This window comes from Serinus canaria, chromosome 15 (assembly GCF_022539315.1).
Source record: "Serinus canaria isolate serCan28SL12 chromosome 15, serCan2020, whole genome shotgun sequence".
In the NCBI taxonomy this organism is placed as follows: domain Eukaryota; kingdom Metazoa; phylum Chordata; class Aves; order Passeriformes; family Fringillidae; genus Serinus; species Serinus canaria.
The window spans coordinates 1,303,338-1,326,416 of record NC_066329.1 but is presented as its reverse complement, the minus strand read 5'-3'; the positions used below and the strand labels follow the sequence as shown (position 1 = coordinate 1,326,416).

At 52.3% G+C, this 23,079-nt stretch overlaps 1 protein-coding gene across 6 annotated transcripts in view; it reads left to right on the top strand.

Annotated features, from left to right (window-relative positions):
• Positions 1-23,079, top strand: part of OSBP2 (oxysterol binding protein 2) — a 93,972-nt gene that overhangs the window by 12,553 nt on the left and 58,340 nt on the right. For 5 of the 6 annotated variants that reach the window (XM_030233006.2, XM_030233005.2, XM_050980457.1 and 2 more), the window contains one exon: positions 13,407-13,615. In XM_030233006.2, the coding sequence (XP_030088866.1) occupies positions 13,407-13,615 (209 nt within the window). Of the gene's footprint in view, positions 1-7,846; positions 8,039-13,406; positions 13,616-23,079 lie in introns of those variants that run through there. The other variant, XM_050980458.1, reaches the window with a different exon arrangement.

Genomic DNA, 23,079 nt, shown 5'->3' with positions numbered 1-23,079 from the left:
AGCATTCATCTGCCTGCTGTTGGCTGGAGAAGATGAAAAGCTCTGGAAAAGCCCTGGATTGCTTGTGGTGCTGGCTGCACTTGTGGTGTTTGTTTGTTGTCTGACACCTCCCTGGGAGTGTGGATCACTGCATGGATCCTGCCGGCACACATGGCACATGTCTCTGCTTCTCCTGTTTTCCTGCACTGGCAAAGCAGCCAGCCTGTGTGTGGTACCTCTGCTTCCCTCCTCGGGTGGGCCTTGTCCTGAAGAGCAGCCAGAGCCCTGCATTCTGTCCCAGCAGTCTGGTTTTGCGGTGTTGGAGAGGCAGGGGAGGAGGTGTCCTGTGGAAGGGAGCATTGCATGCGGCTCCTACGGAAATGAAAGATGCTGAGGGCTAAAAAAAACCCATTCCCAGCCCTGTCCCTGTGACAGGAACTGCCGGACACGAGCTTTCGGGAATGGAGGCTTCTCATGTCCTCTATGAAGCACCAGGGCCTGGGCTGCAGTGGGGTTTTGGGATTTGCTGGCACAATCCTGCTGCTTCCCAGGAGCCTTAGCAGCTGAGGGGGTTGTGGAGTTGTGTGGCCAAGCAATGTATAAAATTGGTGTTTTTCTCATGAAAAAACAACAGCTACAGAGGCTCGAAAAGAGCTGGAGAGGAAGTTCAGACATGGTTCTGGTGTGACAGGACAAGGGGGAATGGCTTAAAGCTGAAAGAGAGTAGATTTAGATTGGATATTAAAAGGAATTGTTCCTTGTGAGGTGGAGAGACCTTGGCACAGGCTGCCCAGAGCAGCTGTGGCTGCACCTGGGTCCCTGGAAGGGTCCAAGGACGGGGCTTGGAACACTCTTGGCTAGTGGAAGTTGACCCTGTCCATGGCAGGGGTGGCACTGGATGGGCTTTAAGGTCCATTCACACCCAAACCATTCTGTGCTTCTGTTAAATGCTTTGTTCCAGATATCAATCCTTTGCCTTTGAGAGCCCTGAACCTCTTTGCTTTTTCCATACTCTTCCTCACTCCTGCTGCTCTCTGACTTCTCCAGTTTTTTCCAACCCATTCCATGATTCTGTGGATTGCTTGTTTGCCTTTGTGTGTGCAGCAGGAGCCCCTTGGCTTCCCAGAGTGGCTGCTGGAACGGGAAGGAGTGACTTTGGATGAAGTGCTGGTGCTGCTTTTGTGGATGTGAGCCTTTCCTCTGTGGAGCAGAGGGGTGGGATGGCAGATGGGTGTGTGGGGGGTGTTAAGGTGTCCTGTGCAGGGAGATGATGGCCTGGCTTGGCTGCAGCCAGGGCAGCACAGAGAGGTGAGAGTGAAGGGCAGGACTCGGATTGTGCTGAAATAACTGAAATGTTTCTGCATTGAAACCTCTGAGCATTTATTGCACCACACAACTTGTCTTGCAACACAATGCACTGAAATAACACAGAGAGTCTGGGCTGAGCAGTTGGGAAATTAGCTGAAAGCTGCAACTCATCCTTGTCTACGTGTGAGAACTGTCCCTTGTGAAGGTCAGTGACTTTGCCTTCCCTCTTGGCTGTTCCTGGTAACCCACAGTCAATATCTGGAGGGTTTTTGCAGAAAATGTGCAGCCCTGAATGATCCCAGAGCGTGTCTTGGATTAGAGATTTATGGAATGGTTTAGATTGGAAGGGAGTTGAAATAGCATCTTGTCCACCCCTGCCATGGGCAGGGACACCTTCCACTGTCCCAGGTGCTCCAAGCCCCAATGTCCCATTCAACCTGGCCTTGGGCACTGCCAGGGATCCAGGGGCAGCTACAGCTGCTCTGGGCACCCTGTGCCAGGGCCTCCCCACCGTGCCAGGGAACAATTCTTAATTCCCAATATCCCATCCATCCCTGCCCTCTGGCAGTGGGAAGCCATTCCCCCTTGTCCTGGCACTGAGACTCAGTGCAGGAGGACGTTGGGTTTCCTGTGAAGCAGCTGGGATGTGCCAGGCCTGTCCCCAAGCTGTTGGCCAAGGTCACTTGGGCACCTGCAGGATTTGATCCAAAAACACCCTGAGCCCCAGTCATGGCCCAGTAAATGGTTAACTCTTGATTTCTGTTTTAAATAAAGCTCTTGGCATCTCCAGCATCTGGAATGCCAGCTGCCAGCATTTTTTATTTTATGGGTGATGTTGTAAGGGATGGGAAAGGTCTTGCACTGTGCCACACTGCTCCTTGCACTCACTCTGCTGCCATGGTTTGCTGTGCTGCTTGCATTTCCCTCTGTTTCCTCAGTTCTTACAGGAATCCTGCTCTTCCCAGGATTGCTGACCTCCACACTCCTCAGGAGCGTGTCCTGCAAGGATCAGCTGATGGTTTCCTGGGTAGTGGAGGTCATGGAGGCACCTTGTATGCCGTAGTCAAGTTCATTCTCTCTCCTCCTGCTCTCAAGCAGTGATTTCCTGGAAGCAGGCAGCTGCCTCCACTGCTCACTGCCCCAGGGGTGACTGCTCCCAGAAGCAGGATATGCTGATTGTGGGGCTGAGCATGGATTTATCACAGAATAAACTTGTGGGTGGTCACAGGAGGCTGCAGGAGTTGCTGCTGTTGGGTGTTTGACTTGAGCAGAGGCAGCTGTGTGTCATGTTCAGGGAGAAGATGGAACTGGAGGAACCTCTCTCCATGTCTGCACTGGACGCACACCTGGAACCTGCCTCCACATAAACCTGTAGCAAAGTGGTTGTTGAACTGAGGATTTCATAGTCAAGGGCTGAGAAGCAACAGTTCAGCTTTTAAATATGAAGTTTTATCTTTCTTCTCATGCCTTAAAATAGAGGAAAATATGTATTTATGCAACCATGTGGGCATTGCATCCAGATATCTATCCTCAAGGAATATTTCATCCAGAAAGATATTCTGCATCTAGATATGTATCCCTAAGAAATATCTCATCCACACAGAGATCCTGGGCTAGAATTGAGTGTTGTTTGAAAACTGGCAAGAAGTCAGGAGCATGATGATTTTAGAGTGATGTTTGAGGTCACAGACTCTTATCTCATGTGCTGTCTCTGAGAGAAGTTTATTGGCTGCTGAAAACATTAACATTGACAGTAACTTGCAGAAAAGAGAGATGCTTGCAGCATGGAAAAATTCTTGGAAGTGAGCTTTTCTATCCACCCTCAATCTCTGAAAGAGGGGATAAGTCTTGTTCTTGAAGAAAATACATCCCTAAAGTCTGTAGTCTGGAAAACCAGGATTTTTTAACCAGTCTGAAAATTGTAAATGAGACAGGAATTGATGGGATAGGAATAAAAATTGGGTTTTAATGTTGACTCTGTGTGCCCTGTGTGCTATTATGTCCTTGGCTGTGGTGGTGAGAAAAAACAAACATGAGTTGACTGTGGCTGATCTTTATGCTGATCATTTAACATAATTCCCAAGGGCTGAAGCACCAGTACAAACTTGAAAGCAGAGGCTGTAATGAGAAAAATGACTGCTTGAGGCTCTCATCTGCTGCATTGCATTTGTTTCTTGTGTAGTAAAGAGCATTTGTCAAATGAACCTTGTGTGTGGTCACTCCTTTTTCTTGCTTAAAAATGAGCCACCATGCTCGTGGGTCAGGCCTGGCCCAGGTCTTGGATTATCCTGCTGGCTGGGGAGGTGATGAGATCTGGATCAGACCTTCCATGACTGATGTGATATCACTGATGTGATTAGCTCAGCAGCAGCTGAAAGTCTTGATGGGATTTTAAATCTCCAGCTCTTTGGCATTTTAGTTTGGAAACTAAAGAAAACAAAAACCTGGGGTGACTGGGGGGTTTCCTCTGGCGTTTTTGGAAGCTCCATGCCCAGAGCCTGGCTCTAGGAGCCATTCCCAGCTCCATCCATGCCCAGAGCCTGGCTCTAGGAGTCATTCCCAGCTCCATCCATGCCCAGAGCCTGGCTCTAGGAGCCATTCCCAGCTCCATCCATGCCTAGAGCCTGGCTCTAGGAGTCATTCCCAGCTTCATCCATGCCCAGAGCCTAGCTTCTGAGCCATTCCCAGCTCCATGCCCAGAGCCTGGCTCTAGGAGTCATTCCCAGCTCTATCCATGCCCAGAGCCTGGCTCTAGGAGTCATTCCCAGCTCTATCCATGCCCAGAGCCTGGCTCTAGGAGTCATTCCCAGCTCCATCCATGCCTAGAGCCTGGCTCTAGGAGCCATTCCCAGCTCCATGCCCAGAGCCTGGCTCTAGGAGCCATTCCCAGCTCCATCCATGCCCAGAGCCTGGCTCTAGGAGCCATTCCCAGCTCCATGCCCAGAGCCTGGCTCTAGGAGCCGCGCTCAGGGGCTTTGCTGAAGCTGCTGAGCTGGTGGTTTGGTTTCTGGGCTGTGAGGGACACCAGTGTCCCTGTGCTGGGTCAGCTGCAGGCCAGCTGCCACCAAGGACACGCTCTTAGAGCGTTTCCTTCTGGTCACGTCCTGAGATACTTTTCCCACGCCGAGTTCCTTTCATTCTGCTCTGCAGGAAGGGGAGGAGTGAGAGCCCTTTTTGGGGAGCTGCAGCAGCGATGGCCGGGAGTGGGGCTGGGGTCACACCAGCTCAGGGAGCTGCCTGTGCCCTGCAGAGCTGGGGGATGGTGGAGCAGGTGAAGCCCCAAACCAGTGCCTCCAGGAGCTTCTTGGGTGCCTGTGTTTGCAGTGCTGATATCCTTATCAGCCAGGGCCACACCAGCCTCTCCAGAGGGTGCAGAGGAGATACCATGGTGTGCTGGGAGGAGTAGGAGTGGTTGCTAGTAATTTTTGTAACATTAGTTTTATCTTTTTTGTTTGTTTGGGTTGTTTTGTTTTGTTTTGTTTTTATAAAAACTCCAACACAAACTGTCTTTGCCAACCATATCTGCTGACCTGCACTATGGCTTAGTTTATCTCCTGGCTACTGCTCAGGTGTCCTGGCAGAAAACTTGCAGCATGCACATGAGAGAGGCAGAAATGTGGTGTAAAAGGCAGTCCCAGAGGTGTGCAGCAGGATGGGCTGACTTCAGAGTATCTTCATATTTGGGGTGGGAATCTTGTCAGTGGGAGCGCTGCAGAAACAGCATTGAGGAACCAGGGGAAGGGAACTGTGCCTTTTGCTGTAATTCTGATCTTGGCAGGGAAAGCATTTTGAGGTCTGAGTGGATTTTTGCAGGTTTTACACAGGTTTTCAGGAAATGAGCCCCTGTGCTTGGCACCCAGCTCGGATATGTTGGATATTGGGAGGAGCTTGCTCTGTGCTCCTCAGCCACCCAGCAGCTCAGCCTTGATTTTGTTTAGGAAGAGAGGTGAGGGGTAGCCTGGGTGTTGTTTGCAGAGCCCTTTCAGCTTGGCTGTGGTGGTTTTCCTGCCCTGAGCACGTTCTTACACCCGTGCACTCCCCCAGCAGGGAGTGTTCTCATGGAACTCTCTCACATCGGAGATGCTTCTGAGTAGGAAGTGCTGGCGTTGGCAAAGTGTCCCATCCTCGTGGCATGGAACCTTCCTAGCAGGCAATGCCAGGTCCTGCACTGTGCCTCTGAGGGAATTTGTCTGAAAAATTGCCTGTCCTGAGCTCTTCTGGAGTTTTTTTCTCTCTCTAAAGCACAGAGAGACAAGGGCTGTTTGTGAATGATCTGGAGCAGAAGGATCTTCCAGGCTCCTCCTTGTCCTTTTGCTGGGGTGGGTATTGCAGCCAAATGAAAGTGGAGAAAGGAGTGTGAATTCCAGATTTCTGTGCTTATTGCTTGCTTACAGAAGAGCTGTATGGCCAAATCTTCCTTAAATCCTTGCCTGGATGGTGTTGCTGAAGCTCTTTGGTGTTGGGCTCTTTGGTCCCGTGTAGGCAGGGATTTGTCCTGGAAACCAGTTTGGGAAGCTGCAGGATAGGTTGTGGGGGATATTCCAGTGATCTGTGGAGGTGGTGAATGTACCTGAGCTGCAGACATCCCTGTGGCTGGTGAGGGCTGCAGCCAGGATTGCAGCCAGGATTGCAGGCTTTCCCTCAGCCCTGATGATTCCCAATCTGTGCCCATCCTTACTGCAGTCAGTTGCAGATTAGTTGGCCTTTAAATAGATCTAAAATGGTGTGTTTTTACAGCAATCTCAGCCCAACACTTGCCATGTGCTTGTTTGGGGTTGGTTTGTGCTTCCTTGCTTTTGGGGAAGGCAAAAAGAGGAAGCAAAGGGAAAATCTGAGCTGTTTGTCACATGGAGCTTGTGGTTTGTGAGAGCCTTGCTGAACCAGCTGTGGTGTGCTGAACTCACTGGGAAAATACCCCTGGAGCCACTCGCCGGCATCCCCTTGGGTATTTGAGTTCTGAGGTTGAGTTGTCATAAACTCCCTTTTTCCTTGAACCCGAGGAGATTAATAACCCCAAGAGGTTTGGTTTCAATGTTCCATGCCCTGACTTCAAGCATGTGAGCTCAAATTCAAGTGCTTTTTGGGATTTCTCTTGCCTAAAAGGGAAGCTGAGATTTCATTGGCTTTATAGCCCCAAAAACTGAACAAATGGGAAATCTCAGTTTATTGGGAAATGTGCCTTGGAGCCTTGGAGCCCTTGTGCAGGGGGGCTCGTTGTGTCTAATATTTCAAGGCTGGAGTGTGGGATGGGGGTGACAGGGAATTCAAACACCAGATGTGGGCATGGATGCTCTGGAAGTGGCAGCTGAGCCATGAGGGAGCTGTTGTCCTGGGAGGGGGTGGTGGCACAACAGCCTTTTGTTGGCAGGGAGCAATGGGCAGTGCAGCTCCTGTCCCTGTGCCCTGCAGGAACGCTGTGAGGAATGGGAGAGCTCAGCCTAACCCAGGTGGCCGTGGTAGGCTCTGAATTCTGCATGGAAATCCTTGTGCTGCATCCTGTGGGAAGAGCGAGCTGTGCTGCTCAGGCACAGCAGGGACTCAGGGCTGTGGCATCTCTTGTGCTGCCTCCCACTCTTGGGAAGGAAACAAAATACTGTCCCAGCTATTGAATTGTCCAATTCTGCCTGCTTTGTTCCCTGTCCTTGATTTCTCTCCTTCCCTCTGCCTGCAGCAGTCCTTGCACCTGACTCCAAAGGGCATTTCCCAGTTGGCCACGGGTATAAATATTCCTCTAAGGCTGCAGAGCCCTCAATGTTACAATATTTTCCATTATGATGAAGAAACGAATTTTACAAACTGGTTTCTACTTAATCCATAAAATAAACAGTAGATAAAACAGGTCTTAATCTCTGAGTCTGGACAGGGCAGTGGTGTAAGAAGCAGCGAGGGTGTCACAGATTGGGGTGGATGGGACTTTAAATATCATCTTGTTCCACCCCTTGCCCTGGACAGGGACACCTTCCACTGTCCCAGGCTGCTCCAAGCCCCATCCAGCCTTGGACACTTCCAGGGATCCAGGGGCAGCCACAGCTGCTCTGGGCACCCTGTGCCAGGGCCTGCCCACCCTCACAGGAGAGAAATTCTTCCCAATATCCCATCTAATCCTGCCCCTGTCCATGGGAAGCCATTCCCCTTTGTCTTTCTTGGCCCTTGTCTGAAGCCCCCCTCTGTCTGTTCTATGAAGCTGTTGGGTTTGTGTTGTGGACTGTGCTGTTTGTTGCTCCTGGCTGTGTTGGATTGGGTTTTGGGTGTGATCTGCTGCAGTTCAGGAGCCTGGATTTATAATTCTGTTGAGATCTGGCAGCCAAAAGTGTTTCTGAGCTCCAAATACAGCGTAGTGGTGGAGCTCACTGGTAAAGTCCCTCAGTGTGTCCATCTGCCAGCTCCAGGGATGAACCTGGGACTGGTGTCCAGCTCCATCCCACGTGGGTAGTGACAAATGTGGCTGTGAGGTCTCTGTACCTCTCAACCAGAGACTAAAAACCCGCCCCAAAACCAAACAATTTCACTCTCTTCCCTGAGACTTTGTGCCTTTTCCTTTTCAGACTCTTCAGATGTTTCTTATTTTCTCCTTGAGTGCAGCCTGAGGGAGGAGGAGCTGGAAGCATCCCTGCTGTCTCTGCCCCTGTGCTGGCCCATCCAGCTGAAGGGTGGGACCTGCAAGAACCTCTCTGGTCGTGCAGGGGAGGCTGTTGATGGATCTACACTCACCCCCCAAATTTGGACAGCAAAACTTCCTTGGAAAACAAATGTAAGGCAAGGAAAACCCCCCAAGACTGTGCAGCAACAGCAGGAGATTTTCCTGTAAATGCTGTTTAAATTAGGAAACACTTGCTGGGTGAGCAGTGTCCAGGGAGCTCAGTGGTGCCCTGCACATGGTCCAGTGTGGCTGCTGGTGCCTCCTGCTTGTTCCAGAGCTCCCAGCAGGTCCCTGATGGAGCACTTGGTGATGCTTGCCCAGGAGAAGGCTGGGTCAGAGGCTGCTCATGAGCTGTTCTGACTCCTCCTGAGCTGTGTCCTGGATAATGCTGGGGTGAAGTCCCTGAGTGTGTGGCCTGGGGCTGGGGGTTCAGATGCAGCCTCTGAACCCCTCAGTGCCGTGCCCAGAGTTCACTGGTTGTGGTGTAGCAGCAGGGAGTGAAAGCCCAGGGCGAAGGAGACATTTGGATAAGGAAGACAAAACCTCCTTCAGGAGTCTCTCCTGCTCACCTTGTGCTTCTCTGAGCCTGTCTTGGGGAGGTGGCTGAATGTGAGCCTGACCTACATTTAAAGCAGGAAACAGTGGTAAGATGGGAATTCAGTGTTTGAGATCCTATGGACAGGCTGGGAGAGCTGGGGGTGCTCACCTGGAGAGGAGAAGGCTCCAGGGAGAGCTCAGAGCCCCTTGCAGGGCCTAAAGGGGCTCCAGGAGAGCTGGAGAGGGACTGGGGACAAGGGCTGGAGGGACAGGACACAGGGAATGGCTTCCACTGCCAGAGGGCAGGGCTGGATGGGATATTGGGAATTAGGAATTGTTCCCTTGGGAGGGTGGGCAGGCCCTGGCACAGGGTGCCCAGAGCAGTTGTGGCTGCCCCTGGATCCCTGGCAGTGCCCAAGGCCAGGCTGGGCAGGGCTTGGAGCAGCCTGGGACAGTGGGAGGTGTCCCTGTCATGGCATAAGATGGACCTGGATGATCTTTGAGGTTCCTTCCAACCCAAACCATTCCATGATTCTGTGATGTAGAATCAGGTGTGCTGATTTCTGAGGCTTACAGCAAAGCAAGGATTTTGAGATGATCAGGAAAATCTGCAGGATGAGAGTGTGAACATATTTCAGGATATAACTTGCATTGTATTTGGATTTCCCAGTGGATGTGCCTTAGAGAATGGGTGATACTGGAGACTGGCCTTGCCAGCTTTGAAGGGGACCCTCAGCTCAGTGTTTGTGTAGCTCCCTGCTGGGTTTCAGGTGGATAATCCAGTTTGGAGACTTGTCCCTCACTACCCTGAGTGTTTCTGGCCCCCTCATGATTCTGGATGCTTCCAGCCAGGACAGAATGTCACAATGTCACCTGTCCCTCCAGGTGTCACTCCTGCCCTGCTTGGCTGAACTGGGGCAGCTGTTGGGTTTCGAGGGTTGCAGGAATGCTCTGGTCCCAGGGCTGGGCTGCTGGGAGCTCCCTGAGCCCCTGTGGATGCTCAGGCTGGAATTCTGCTGTGCCTGCAACATGGGGATGGTCTCAGTTCCCTGCTGGGTTCCTCTGTCTGATGCTGTTGGAGCTGTCAGACAAGAAGTTGAGTTTTAGAAGGGACAAGGCTACCCAGAGTGGTGCAGAGCCTTGCTGGTAGAAAGAAAATTCTTAAGAGAAATGCCACGGGCATCCCTTGTGCTTGTTAAGTGTTGGGAGCAGAGTGTGAGCTTGGCTTGTTCATTCTTTGCTGTGTCCTGTTAACTTCCAGCAGAGCCACACAGTTTTAATTACTGATCCTGTGTAAGCAGCATCTTCCCAGCATCCAGAGCTCTGCCTTTGGCTGTTGGGATATCACCAAAACCACAACTGTGGAGCTGGCAGGCAAAAAACATTTTATTATCTCCTTTTTCACCTTCTTCTCTTTGCTCTGTAGATAAACCTGTTCTGTGAGCCCTTGCAGGGAGATTTGCTGTTTTAAGCCAGGGAGATTTGGTACAGTTTTTAAAAATTGGGAGCATCTTTCTCTTGCACAGCACTGGCATGCTGAGCAGCCTTCTGGAGCTCAAGTGTCCCTTCAGAAGTAGGAAGCAGGTCTTTAAATTATAATTTGCTGCTCTTTTATGGCTCTGCAGTGTGTAGCTGCTCTGTCAGGCTGTAGAATCCAAGTCACTGAAAATCAGAGTTTTAGAAAAAAAAAAATCTAGGAGTTTTAGACAGAAGCCCTTTTAAGGAACTGATGCTGCAAATTGTCTTGTCAAACTCTCTGTGTTTAGATTTGTGGTATTAAGGAGCTGAAGCAGCTTTTTCAGTCAACAAAAGGAAGAAATGCTATAAATAATATTTTAAAAAGAAAATCTTTCAAGATTTTTGCAAAACCTGTCATTGTGAGTGGCTGTGATACAAGAGCTGTGCTGGGCTGGTGAGTGGGGTGGGTGATGGAGATGCCAGGATTTTCACCAGTTGAAATTCTATTATTCTGTTGAAATAAAAAAGGAAAATATATATTCAGAGCAGCAACATCTGCTGGTTTGGACAAAATCCACGTGGGAATTGGAACCTGTGCATCCAGAGGAGGTGGGACAGCTGAGATAGGGCCTTGCTGGCATCATGGTAAAAATATCACTGGTTGTAGAGTAAGGGTTCTCCTCTCTGATGATCTTAGCACATCCACAACAGCACTGGTGTTGTCACAAGCCTGATTTTGGGGTAAGCCATGACATCTGTCCGTGGTTCCTGTCCTGCTCTGTCTGGAGCTGAGTGCCTGGGCTGGGCAGGGTTGCTTTGGGCTGATCACTCAGGGCTTCCATGGAGTGTGTCCTGGTGCTTTGGGATCCTGCTGCTGGGAAAAGGGACATATTGATGTTGATATGATGATGTTTGCCATTCTCTGGCTGGGTGGGTGCTTTAGTCCTCCCTGTGGTGTTCTGGGATATTTTTTCTCTCTGGTGAGTCCTGGCCAGGACTCTCCAAGGCTGTCATTCCCCCCAGCCTCCCATGCACAGCTCTAATTCTGGCGCTCCGAGGGCGAATCCTGGTGGTTTTTGATCCCTCGCAGAGCTAAAAAATCCCAGAGGCTTGGCTGCCTCCACCTCTGGGTGCTCCATGGCCAGGTTTAACCCCCCAGGCAGGTGCTGTCCAAATGCAGCGCTCCCAGTGCTGCAGGAAGGGCAGAGCCCGGGATCTGCCGGGATCACGTTACCCAAGAGCCCAGTGCCAGCTGTGAATTAGCAGCTCCTGCTGACCACGAGGGCTCTGAAGGGCACCTCTGCTCCTTTCCCCATCTCTGGACACAGGAGGTTGCTGTTGGCTCCAGGCTGGGTCAGGTGCCTGCCTCGTGTGTGGGTGCTGATTGATAGGAATTGATTTCCCATGCAGATTGGCAGGGGAGGGGAGCTGGGAGAGCAACGTCTCCGTTTCCTTGGGTGGGAGAGTGAGGCTGTTTGAATGTCTGCAGCTGATTTAGTGCAGTCACCTTGGGGACCTTTGCTTTGAGGAGAAGAGAAGATGATTTTAGCAGCTCTCTCAAGGTGGGAAGGGATCCCTCCTGGGAGTACAGTATGTGCTGCAGCGTGAAGGGAATGAAAACTGGGGCTTGATTCCTTTGGGGCCAACTCATCCCATGCAGAAAGTGTAACCACATTGTGCACTGGGTCTGAACTTGCCCTATGGTGCTGAGAGACATGAACTGTAGGTCTTAAGGAGGCACCAGGAGGGTTTAATGTCCTCATGTCAGGCTTGGATATGGCCCTGGCATAAATCTGTCCCACAAAGCAGTGTCAGGGCTGAGCAGGTAAGAGATGTCCTTGAGATGTTTGGGGGTTTGGAGATTTTAAGTTCCTGGTCAGGCAGAGGGGCCTTCTTCTGTGTAAGTAGCAACCTCAGGAATCAGCTTGGCAGTGGGTATCCCTGGATTGCTGCCCATTCTTCCCTGGCAGGGCCCATATCTCTGTCCTGTATGAACCTGATCACCAACACTTTCTGAGAGCAGCTCTAGGCTGTGGCTCTAAGGCCTCCCTGCTCTGATGTTCTTGTGGAATTACAGAGTCACTGAGGTTGGAAAAACCCTCTGAGATCATTGAGGTCAACCATTAACCTACCACTGGCAAGGCCACCACTGATCCGTGTCCCCAAGTGCCACATCCACATGGCTGTTAAATCCCTCCAGGGATGGGGTCTCCAAACCTCCCTGGGGCAGCTGTGCCAGTGCCTGACCACCCTTCCCGTGAAGAAATTGTCCCAAAATCAACCCTGAGCCTGCCCTGGCCCAGCCTGAGGCCGTTCCCTCTCCTCCTGTCCCTGTTCCCTGGGAGCAGAGCCCGACCCCCCCGGCTGTCCCCTCCTGGCAGGAGTTGTGCAGAGCCACAAGGTCCCCCCTGAGCCTCCTTTTCTCCAGGCTGAGCCCCTTCCCAGCTCCCTCAGCCCCTCCTGGGGCTCCAGCCCCTTCCCAGCTCCGTTCCCTGCCCTGGACACGCTCCAGCCACTCCAGGTCTCTCCTGGCAGGAGGGTCCCAGAGCTGCCCCAGCAGTGGAGGTGCCCAAGCAGTGCCAGCTCAGGGGACGGGCACTGCCCTGCTCCTGCTGCCACCCCAGGCCTGGGACATACAAGGTCTGACCACACTTGGACAAAAACAATTACGGAAGGGAGAGGATATAAAGAGGCTCAGAGTGCTGGATTCTGGAGGTGGGACAGCTGGGGGAAGGGAAAAAAGCAGCAGTGGAAATGAGATGAGAAGTCCAGTGTTGTGTAGCTGGAACTTTGCTTTTAGAGCAGCCAGAAGCAGTGGATATGGTGGGATGTGAATGTGTAAGGAATGATAGGGTGCTGCTCCTCCAAGGGAACAACCTGCATCTAAACACCTCAGCCTGTCCTTGTTCCTCTGTCTGAGGGCATTTTCTGTCGGGTGCTATGAAGATCCCCTGACACAGGGAAGAATGAAGAACTCCATGACATCAGAAGGCTAATTAATTACTTTATTATACTATATTTATACTATAATTATATTACACTAACAAGAACTATCACTGACTAACTAGAAAACCTGTGACTCTCTGCCTGAGAGTCCTGACACACACACGTGGATCCAATTGGTCAGTGAATCCAAAACACCACCACCAGAATCCAGTCAAGCAATCACCTCAGGTAAACAATCTCCAGAACACCTTCCACATGGGCACAAACACCAGAGTAACAATGAGATAAGAATTGTTTTGATCATTCTTTCCTCTGCTTCTCTCACAGCTTCTCTCAGGAGAATCCTGAGAAAGCTAAATCTCTCTCTGTTCAGAGGGCATGTGAATACCAAACCTTTTCCAACTTTAGTGGATTGCACGTGAATGCTGCCAGCTTGAGATGTCTCCACAGGTCTGTGCTGGGCAGGAGGGTGCCTTGGAGGTGTTTGAGGTCGGGTACAGCAGCACTGACCCTTCCTTGTCCCTCTGTTCCCGTGCAGGACACAGGCAGAGATGGCCCACACGTGCCGGGGCACCATCAACCTGTCCACGGCCCACATCGACACGGAGGACTCGTGCAACATCGTGCTGTCCAACGGGGGCAGGACCTACCACCTGAAAGCCAACTCAGAGGTGGAGAGGCAGCGCTGGGTCACGGCCCTGGAGCTGGCCAAGGCCAAGGCCATCCGCATGCGGAACAACCAGTCAGGTACGGGGCTTTAACCGGCCAGGGCCGGGGCTTTAACCAGTCAGGTACGGGGCTTTAACCAGCTGGGGCTTTAACCAGTCAGGTACGGGGCTTTAACCGGCCGGGGCTTTAACCAGTCAGGTAGGGGGCTGTAACCGGCCGGGTATGGGGGTTTAACCAGTCAGGTACGGGGATTTAACCAGTCAGGTACGGGGGTTTAACCAGTCAGGCACAGGGCTTTAACCAGTCAGTACAGGCATTTAACCAGTCAGGTACGGGGGTTTAACCAGTCAGGCACAGGGCTTTAACCAGTCAGTACAGGCATTTAACCAGTCAGGTACGAGGCTTTAACCAGTCAGTACAGGAATTTAACCAGTTAGGTACGGGGGTTTAACCAGTCAATACAGGCATTTAACCAGTTAGGAACGGGGGTTTAACCAGTCAGTACAGGCGTTTAACCGGCCGGGTACGGGGGTTTAACCGGCCAGGTATGGGGGTTTAACTGGTCGGGTACGGGATTTAAGCAGCCGGGTATGGGCACCCTGGGCAGCCAGAGCCCTCCAGCTCTGTGGGAGTGACGGGGGTAGGACAGTGGGGACGGATGGAGACGAGAGATCTCTGAGGCCAGGTCGTGGAACTTGGGGTTTATTGAAAAGGGCCTGGGTGCAGGGCCCTGCTGGGAGCTGCCAGCCACAGCTCAGACCAGGCCCAAGAGAAGTAAAGAGAGTGGGAAAGAGAAAGAGGGCAAGAGAGTGGTAAAGAGGATGAGAGCAGGGTTCCCACTACAATACAATAAATCTTCTTCTGTGCTGAATATTGTAATTCTCACTAACCAATCTAATAGAAGATACAAATCCTGTAGCATTTACACACAGCCTATAAGAATCATTACATTCCAATACTGTGTTACATTTTAAACCTTAAAACTCCTCTTTGGGCCCCTTCTGCCAAGCTAGCAGGGTCTGCTCTGACCCTTGGACCTGCTTGCAAGCAGAGGGTGTTGTTTGATCAAAAGGGAATTACCTTCAGCTGGCCGTGCCATTGTTTTCCTGTTGTTCAGTAGCTAACGTATCTCAAAGCTTGCTTTCATTTCAATCTCACTTATAGTTTCCATATTCTCAAAATCTTTTGCCAGGCAATCATATTTATAAGGCTTTCCTGTTTGATCTTCCCCAACACAACTCCTGCTGCTCTGCTCAGCTCACACAGCTCTTCCGGGCACGTTAAATGGTGCAGAACCCACCGAGGGAGGGTTTAATGCACAGCTGGAGGTTGCTGGTGGTCTCCCAGGGACACAAAAGGTTGGACACAGCCCTGCTGCACCTCATCTCAGCTGCCTGCCAGCTCTGAGCAGGTCTTTAGAGGCGTTGGAATGGCTGAGAACCGTGGAGAGCCAGTAACAGTGAGCTAATGATGCTGCTTCTGGAAGGCAGAATGAGGTGTTTTTCTCCTCGAGACTTTGTGCTGGGAATGCTGTAAAGGCTGTGCTCTGAGGGCTGAGTACCCCAAGGGTGGTGTTCCATAGCTTGGGGAGGTTTGGTGGATGAGTGACACAGATATTTAGTTGAGATGTTTCTGTGTGCATCTCTGCTTCTTCCCCTTTGTTGTGGTGTTTGTTGGAGTAGGTTTGGGACAGTGACACTTTGGAAAGCTGTCAAAGCCCTGTGCCCGGTGCACAGCTCCTCCCCAGGGTGGCATTGTTCTGCTCTGTAATGGTCAGTTAGGCTTGGCAAACAGAATATTTTAGAAATATTTCAGTGATTCTATTAGTCTGTATTTCAATGTCTGTAACTCTTCTGGGATTAACATTGGGTTTTCTTCTACAAGCAAGCACAGCTTCAAGATGTAGTAAGCAAATTTCAGAAATGGAAAAGAGAAGGCTCCAGGGAGACCTTAAAGCACCTTCCAGTGCCTAAAGGAGCTCCAAGAGAGATGGAGAGGGACTTGGGACAGGACACAGGGGATGGCTTCCCACTGCCAGAGGGCAGGGATGGATGGGATATTGGGAACAAATTGTTCCCTGGGAGGGTGGGCAGGCCCTGGCACAGGGTGCCCAGAGCAGCTGTGGCTGCCCCTGGATCCCTGGCAGTGCCCAAGGCCAGGTTGGCCAGGGCTTGGAGCAGCCTGGGATGGTGGAAGGTGTCCCTGCCATGCCAGGGGGGTTGAACTACATGATATTTAAAATCCCAACCCAAACCATTCTGTGATTTTAAGTGCTGTGAACTTTCTGTCCCTTAAAATTCCAGCTCTGGAATATTCAAATACTGTCAGAGAGGCCAGCTGATGCAGGAGAAGGGGGAAGTTTCTGGGCACACTTGTTTAGGGTGGGACACTGTGCTGGTCCTGGCTGCACTGAGCTGGCTCTGGGGGCTGTTGAGTCCTTCAGCTGGGTGGGTGGGGGAAGGATCTCCTGGAGAGGAGGGTGTGGGAAAGGATCTCCTGCAGAGGTGGTGGGTGTGTGGGAAAGGATCTCCTGCAGAGGTGGTGGGTGTGTGGGAAAGGATCTCCTGCAGAGGTTCTTTACCTTCCCTTTGGGACCGTGGGGCTGTGGCAGTGCTGGGTGAGGGTGGAACAGTCCCAGGCGTGTCAGCCACGCTGCCTCCCGAGTCAGGCACAGCTATTTTGGTTTGTGTCTGCCCATAAAAATAGCAAATGCAGAGGCTGGCTGTGCTGGGGCTGCAGCCCTGCTGAGCTCTGGGATGAGGGCAGTGCTGTGGATGTGGCTGTGCTGCCCCAGGCTCTGCTGACTCAGCTGTGATCCAGGCCACAGAGCTGATGGAACAGAAAATCCACAGCAGACTCCTGCTTTTCCAGACTTTCCTGATCTGATCAAGGGGATAAGACACTCTGTAAATGGGTGCAGAATCCTGAGCACATCAGTGAATTACTTTATGCCTTAATGTTCACCTGGCTGATGGTTTGTGCCAATTAGAGATCTTTTAATTATAGTTAAGAGTGACTGTGGGTTTGGCTTAAATCAAAATAGAATTCCTAATGTTGTGTACCTATAGGCACTGGGGTGGATGTTTACAAGAAAAGGGAAGAGGTTCTGGATTTGGTGAAGAAGTCCCCAGTCCTTCAAGTCTGCTCATGTGCAGAATTGTCTGAGTTGCCTCCTGAGGGATCCCCAGAAGCTGGGTGTTCCCCAAGGGCTACTCTGCAGAGCCCAGCTGGGCTCCAGTGAGTGCAAAGGGTGGGGAGCAGCTGAAGGGATTTGTGCACTCAAGGAGGAGCATCCGTGGCTCTGGGAGGCCAGGAGGTGGGGAGGGGGTGGCAGAGGGGACAGGTAGGTGGGCAGAGGTCTGATGCTGTCTGTCCTTCTGGGAAGGGACTCAAAAACATCCTCGTGGCCCTCTGTGCTCATGGGCACTGTCTGCTGCCCTGCCTGCTTCAGAGGCCATGGCCTCACCACCTTCCCAGGGAACAATTCCTTCCCAATCTCCCATCCAGCCCTGCCCTCTGGCAGTGGGAGCCATTCCCTGTGTCCTGTCCCTCCAGCCCTTGTCCACAGTCCCTCTGCAGCTCTCCTGGAGCCCCTTCAGGCCCTGCAAGGGGCTCTGAGCTCTCCCTGGAGCCTTCTCCTCTCCAGGTGAGCACCCCCAGCTCTCCCAGCCTGGCTCTGGAGCAGAGGGGCTCCAGCCCTTGGAGCATCTCTGGTGCCTCCTCTGGACTCTGTCCATCAGCTCAAGGTCCCTCCTTTGCTGGCCCCATGGCTGGGCCAGCTCTGCAGGTGGGGCAGAGGAGCAGAATCCCCCCTTCCCTGCTGCACATGCTGGGGGCTCAGCCCAGGCTTGGGGGTTTCAGGGCTGGGTCAGGTGCAGCCCTCACCCAGCAGCACCCCAAATCCTCCTGCCAGGGCTGCTCTCAAGGAGTTCCTCTCCCAGTCTGTGCTTATGGCTGGGATTGCCCTGACCTGGGTGCAGGACCTGGCACCTGGACTTGTTGAGCCCTGTGAAGTTCTCCTGGGCCCTCTGCAGCTTTCCACCCCCTGGATGTCCCCATTCGTCTGTTGTGTCAGCTGCACTGCTCAGCCTTGAGTCACCCCCAGACCTGCTGGAGCCTGGGCTGGACTTCCATTCACTGTTTCTGCAGGAGTCAGTGATCCCTCAGTGCTGCCAGGGTGTTTGAGAGTTGATGGGAAATTTGATGGGTAGCAGGACTGGCAAGTTGTTGCCCATATTTTCACTGCTGTGTCACATTTTTGGGGTGGATGAAAAGGGTCTTTTCCCCCCAGCAGTACTCCTGAATTGAACAGCTGTGGAAGTGTTTTTAACTCTGTTTTTAACTTGGCTGCTGGCTGTAGCTATGCACCCAACAGGGGCCATTTCACAGGACTGCTTTTCATGTCTGTTTTTAACAGCAAAAGCTGTCCCCAAACCAAGTATGGGAGGGGAGACTTTGCTGTTCTGTGCCTGGGGGAGCTCTGGTTCCCCCTCTGCCTGCTCTGGAGTCAGGAGGATTTTGGTAAGTAGCTGTGACCTGGCACATTGGTACTGGGAGATGTGACCTGAGCTGCCTGTCCTCATCCTGCTGCCCAGGGATGAGCCTGCCCAGGGATGAGCCTGCCCAGGGGGAAACCTGCCCAGGGATTAGTGGCAGAAAGTGAGAGTGGAGCTGAGCTGCTGGCTTATCTCTCTCCTCAATTGCCACATGTGCTTAATTCCTCTAAAACACACATAGAGTGTGACAGGAGGACAGGACAGTCCCAGACCAAGCTCTGCTCAGCCAAATGTGGCATTCCTGTTTCTAGGTGGGATTGCAAAGTGTTGGTAAAGTTGCAGTAAACTCGATTTGTCCTCATTCATCACCTGCTTTTATCTGTACTGGCTGTGGGCCTGTGCTGTTACCTGGCCTGAAAATCAGATTTCTGTATTCACCCTCTGTATTTGGTGACTGTGGCTGGTGGATTTTCTTTAAACAAATACAAAACCAGATATAAAAGTATCCTTTCTTTTTAGAGCAGTATCATGACATCCAGGAATTTGATAAGTGCTGAATATATGATTGTTTTCTTGGCTCTGTAATAAGGGAAAAGTGTGCAAGGGAAGAGTGGAATTCTGTTCCTGGTTCTTTAAACACTAGGAAAACTCCCCAGAATGGACTTGGGCTGCTTGGAGAGGGAGTTGGTGACTCCTTTTGGTTGCCTGCTCGGGGATCCCCAGCAGCAGAGAGGGTGAAAGCTGTGTTGTGATGCCAGTGATCACCTGATGAGGAGCAGATTCTGGGCTGGCAGAAGGGGAGTTTGGTCTTCATGGTGCTGAAATCCAGGAGTTCACTGGACAGGTCAGTGCCAGTGTCTGTGCCAAGAACAACTCACCTGCCAGCCACTCTCAGAGGTGTCTGCTTCCTTTGGCTGAGTGCAGAAAAACTGGGAATTGATAATCAGAGTGGAAAAGAAGGAATGCAGGTTTGCTCTGGGTGCTGCTGGCATCTCTCCCCTGGAGATGCCCTGCCAGTGACTCACAGGGTTTTCAGCAGAACTTGAAAAGAAAACCCAAATAACCAAACAGGCACAAGATTAACCAGAGAGATAAAATCTCCTCTGACAAGGGAAGGAGGGTGATGCAAAGTAATTTTTTCATCTGGGGGAAAGATAGCTCAAGGTGCCACATGGATGATGGTCAGTGGTGCAGGAAATGTGCTGGAGCCCCAGGAGAGGCTGAGGGAGCTGGGAAGGGGCTCAGCCTGGAGAAAAGGAGGCTCAGGGGGGATCTTGTGGGTCTGCACAACTCCTGCCAGGAGGGGACAGCCGGGGGGGTCAGGCTCTGCTCCCAGGGAACAGGGACAGGAGGAGAGGGAATGGCCTCAGGCAGGGCTGGGGGGTGGATTTTGGGAACATTTCTTCCTGGAAAGGGTTTTCCAGCCCTGGCACAGCTGCCCAGGGAGGTTTGGAGTCCCCATCCCTGGAGGGATTTAACAGCCATGTGGATATGGCACCTGGGGACATGGGTTATTGATGGCCTTGCAGGGCTGGATTAATTGTTGGACTTGATCTTAAAGGTCTTTTCCAACCTCAACAGTTCTGTGACTGTCTGAGTCTAGGAAAAGTTGGGGACAATTGATGATAACAAGAAAAAGGAGGGAATTATCAGCTCATAGGTTTAAATGGAGCAGGAATAATTAATATTTTGTACAGCATCCAATTAAATGGTGGCACTTGCTGCTGGGAGCCAGAAAATCCAGGGAGACCGAACAGATTTGGGCATAGTTTCATCCCTTGGGGTACAGGCTGTGACTGGCTCTGTATGGAATGTGACCTGGGGGCTCTGACAGTGAAGGATCAGTGCCCAGAGGAACCAGAGCCTGTGCCCTGTCCCAGTATCCTGTTTCCAAAATACCAATTGCAGTTTGCTTGCTGGGGAAGAGATGGGATTTCCTGGGGTTTTAGGCTGACCTTAAGTGACCATCCCAGGGAGGATTCACTTTGAAACCAACACTCTGTGGTGTGGGTCAGTCATCTGGGATAGTGGGGGTTGATTACTTGGGTTACGTGGTTATCCTTCTGGCATTAATCCATTGTTTTCTTCTTGAAAAACAGGGAGGGATTGCTTTTGGGGGCTTTCTGTGGGCTGCAGGAGGGTGGGAGCTCTGAGCAGAGAGGGGGAAGAGTGGAAGAGGACTGGTGATGCCTTCTGCTCTGGTCCTGGGGTGAATCCCTGTTGCAGGAGAGTGGAAAGGGACAATCCAGCTCTGGAGAGGCACCCTGGATCCCCATAGGGATCCCACTGCAGGGCTGGGGTGCAGTTGGGTGGGTGGAGGCCAAGGGCAGCTCAGGCCAGCAAGGAGTTCCCCTTCAGCATCCCAGATCCAGCCTTCATGGCAGCATTAAAAATTAGCCATAATTAATTCTTCCTCACCTTTCCCTTTAATCACTCCACTGATAATGTCACTTGTGTTGCTCTACTCATTTTGGCTGGTTTTTGTCCTTTTTCCAAGGCAGGGGTTTGTTTGCAAAAGCCATTTTGAGTTGGGCCTGTGACACTGCAAAGCATCTGGCACCTTCCCTGTCCCATTCCATGAATTATGCCCTTGTTGCTCCCCCTGGCCTCACAGAAGCGCCTGGCCAGGTGGCCTTGGCTTGTGGCTCTGCTGGAGTGGTGGCAGGACGGGACAATTCCTGTCATTGTTGTCCCAGCTCATGTCTGGCTGTAACAGTCCAGCTATTCCCTGCTCTTTTGACAGCAGCATTCCCTTTTCCCCTCCTCCCTGTGAGTTTCCCCATCACTGTGAGCTGTGCTGCAGTTTTCCTGTGCTGCAGGGCTCATGCCTGGCTGTCACCTTGCTCTTCTAATTGTCTTTTTATCCTTGGAGTCTGGATTTTCCCAGGACAGCCAGCTGTTGTTAACTATGCCAGGAGCTGGTGCTGTGGGAAATAGAACTGACAGTGCTGCTGATGGACTTGCTTGGATTTCCCATTCCTAATGATTCCTGCCTCCTCTCAGTGCCTTCTGCTCTCACTTGTGTTCCCTCCTGCAGTTGGCAGGATGCTCTGGCCCCAGTCTCCTGCAGGATTGGGGTGGGTTGGTCCATCTCAGCCACCCCCAGGGAGCTGCAGCCAGCGCTTCAGCTCCTCCTGCCACAGCCTCAGGGATGCTGGAGGGCAGGAAGGGTTTGCAGAGTGATCTGGACAGGCTGGATCCATGGGAACCTCTGCCAGCGAGAGGGACTTCGGACAAAGGCCTGGAGTGACAGTTCAGGTGGGATACTGGGAACAAATTGTTCCCTGTAAGTGTGCTGAGGCCCTGGCACAGGGTGCTCAGAGCAGCTATGGCTGTTCCTGGATCCCTGGAAGTGTCCAAGGCCAGGCTGGATGGGGCTTGGAGCAGCCTGGGACAGTGGAAGGTGTCCCTGCCCATGGCAGGGAGTGGGAATGGATGAGCTTTAAGGTCCCTTCCACCCCAAACCAGTGAAGGGTTCTCTTATCTACACAGCCTCCAACTGCTCCCTTCTCCTGACTGGTGCCTGGTGCTGCAAACATGAGGAGGATGGGAGGAATCTTTGGATTTTTCTATTTCACAAGCCAGGAACCACTTCCCTCCCCTCCCTCCCCCGCCTTGTTATTTTTCTAATCTGTTTTTAATTCCCTTGCTGCTGTTTTCCCCTCCCCTTGCATGTGGGGATGGAGCAGCCCCAGGACTGAGCTCCCCTCCTGGCTGTGGTGCTGCTCTCCCCTGATCCCAGGTACCACAGCACGTTCACTGCTGTTGTTGTGCAGATGTAATCCACGATAATCACTGCCAGCCAAGGAACCCAGAAAACAGTACTTACATAACAGCAGGAATTAAACATTCCAGCAGGGGCTCAGAGCAGCCAGCAGTATTTAGGCCATTCCTGCTGCTCCTGCCTCCTCCTCCGGAGTGAGCACTGGAGCCATGGCTGCTCCTCAGCTCTGCCTGCTGTCCATGGTCACTGGAAGCTGTCCCTGCCCATGCAGGGGCTGGAACAAGATGAGCTTTAAAGTCCTTTCCAACCTAAACTATTCCATGATTCTATGACAGGGCACAGGGGATGGCTTCCCACTGCCAGAGGGCAGGGATGGATGGGATATTGGGCAGGAATTGTTCCCTGGCAGGGTGGGCAGGCCCTGGCACAGGGTGCCCAGAGCAGCTGTGGCTGCCCCTGGATCCCTGGCAGTGCCCAAGGCCAGGCTGGACAGGGCTTGGAGCAGCCTGGGACAGTGGGAGGTGTCCCTGCCATGGCAGGGGTGGCACTGGATGGGCTTTGAGTCCCTCAGCAGGGCTGGCACTCAGCTCTGTGTGGCGAGCCGGGCCCTGGGGCACTTTCTCAGTGGAGTTTTTTGGGCTCCTGTGTTTTCAGCATTCCAGGTGAGGCTGCAGCAGTAACCCTCTAGAAATAACCACAGGAACATGACAGAGCAGAGCAGTGCTGGGGGAGGCTCTGGGAAGGGCTGGCCCAGCAGGAGCAGAGCTGGGGTGGGCAGGAGGCTCCGTGCCCACGCCGGAGCTGGGAAAACGCTCCTGCCGGAGGAGGGGGTGAATGTGCAGCACGAGGGTTCTGGGGGAGGTTTACATTGGATACTGGGGAAAATTCCTTCAGGAAAAGGCTGCTCAGGCTTTGGAATGGGCTGCCCAGATGGTGGAGTCCCCATTCCTGGGGGGATTTAGCAGCAGTGGGCATGTGGCACTTGGGTGTGTGGGTGGCCTTGGCAGTGCTGGGGACAGCTGGACTCGAGGACCTCAGAGGGCTTTTCCAACCCGAGTGATTCCATGATTCTCTGAGCTCTGCTGGCACACCTGGCCCCTTCTTTCCTCACCAGGGTGACCTGGGACAGCTGTGATGAAGGAAAGGCCCTGTTTTGGCAGAGCTGCTGCAGGAGGAGTTTGGTGCAGGAACTCTGGGAGCAGAAATCCTTCTGGGTCCTTGCTGAGTCCTGCCTGTGGGAGCTGGGAGGGGGGGCAAAACCCGGGGGCTGAAGTGCCCTGTTGTACACAGAGGCCTCAGTTCACTCCTTGGCAAGTTGGAGA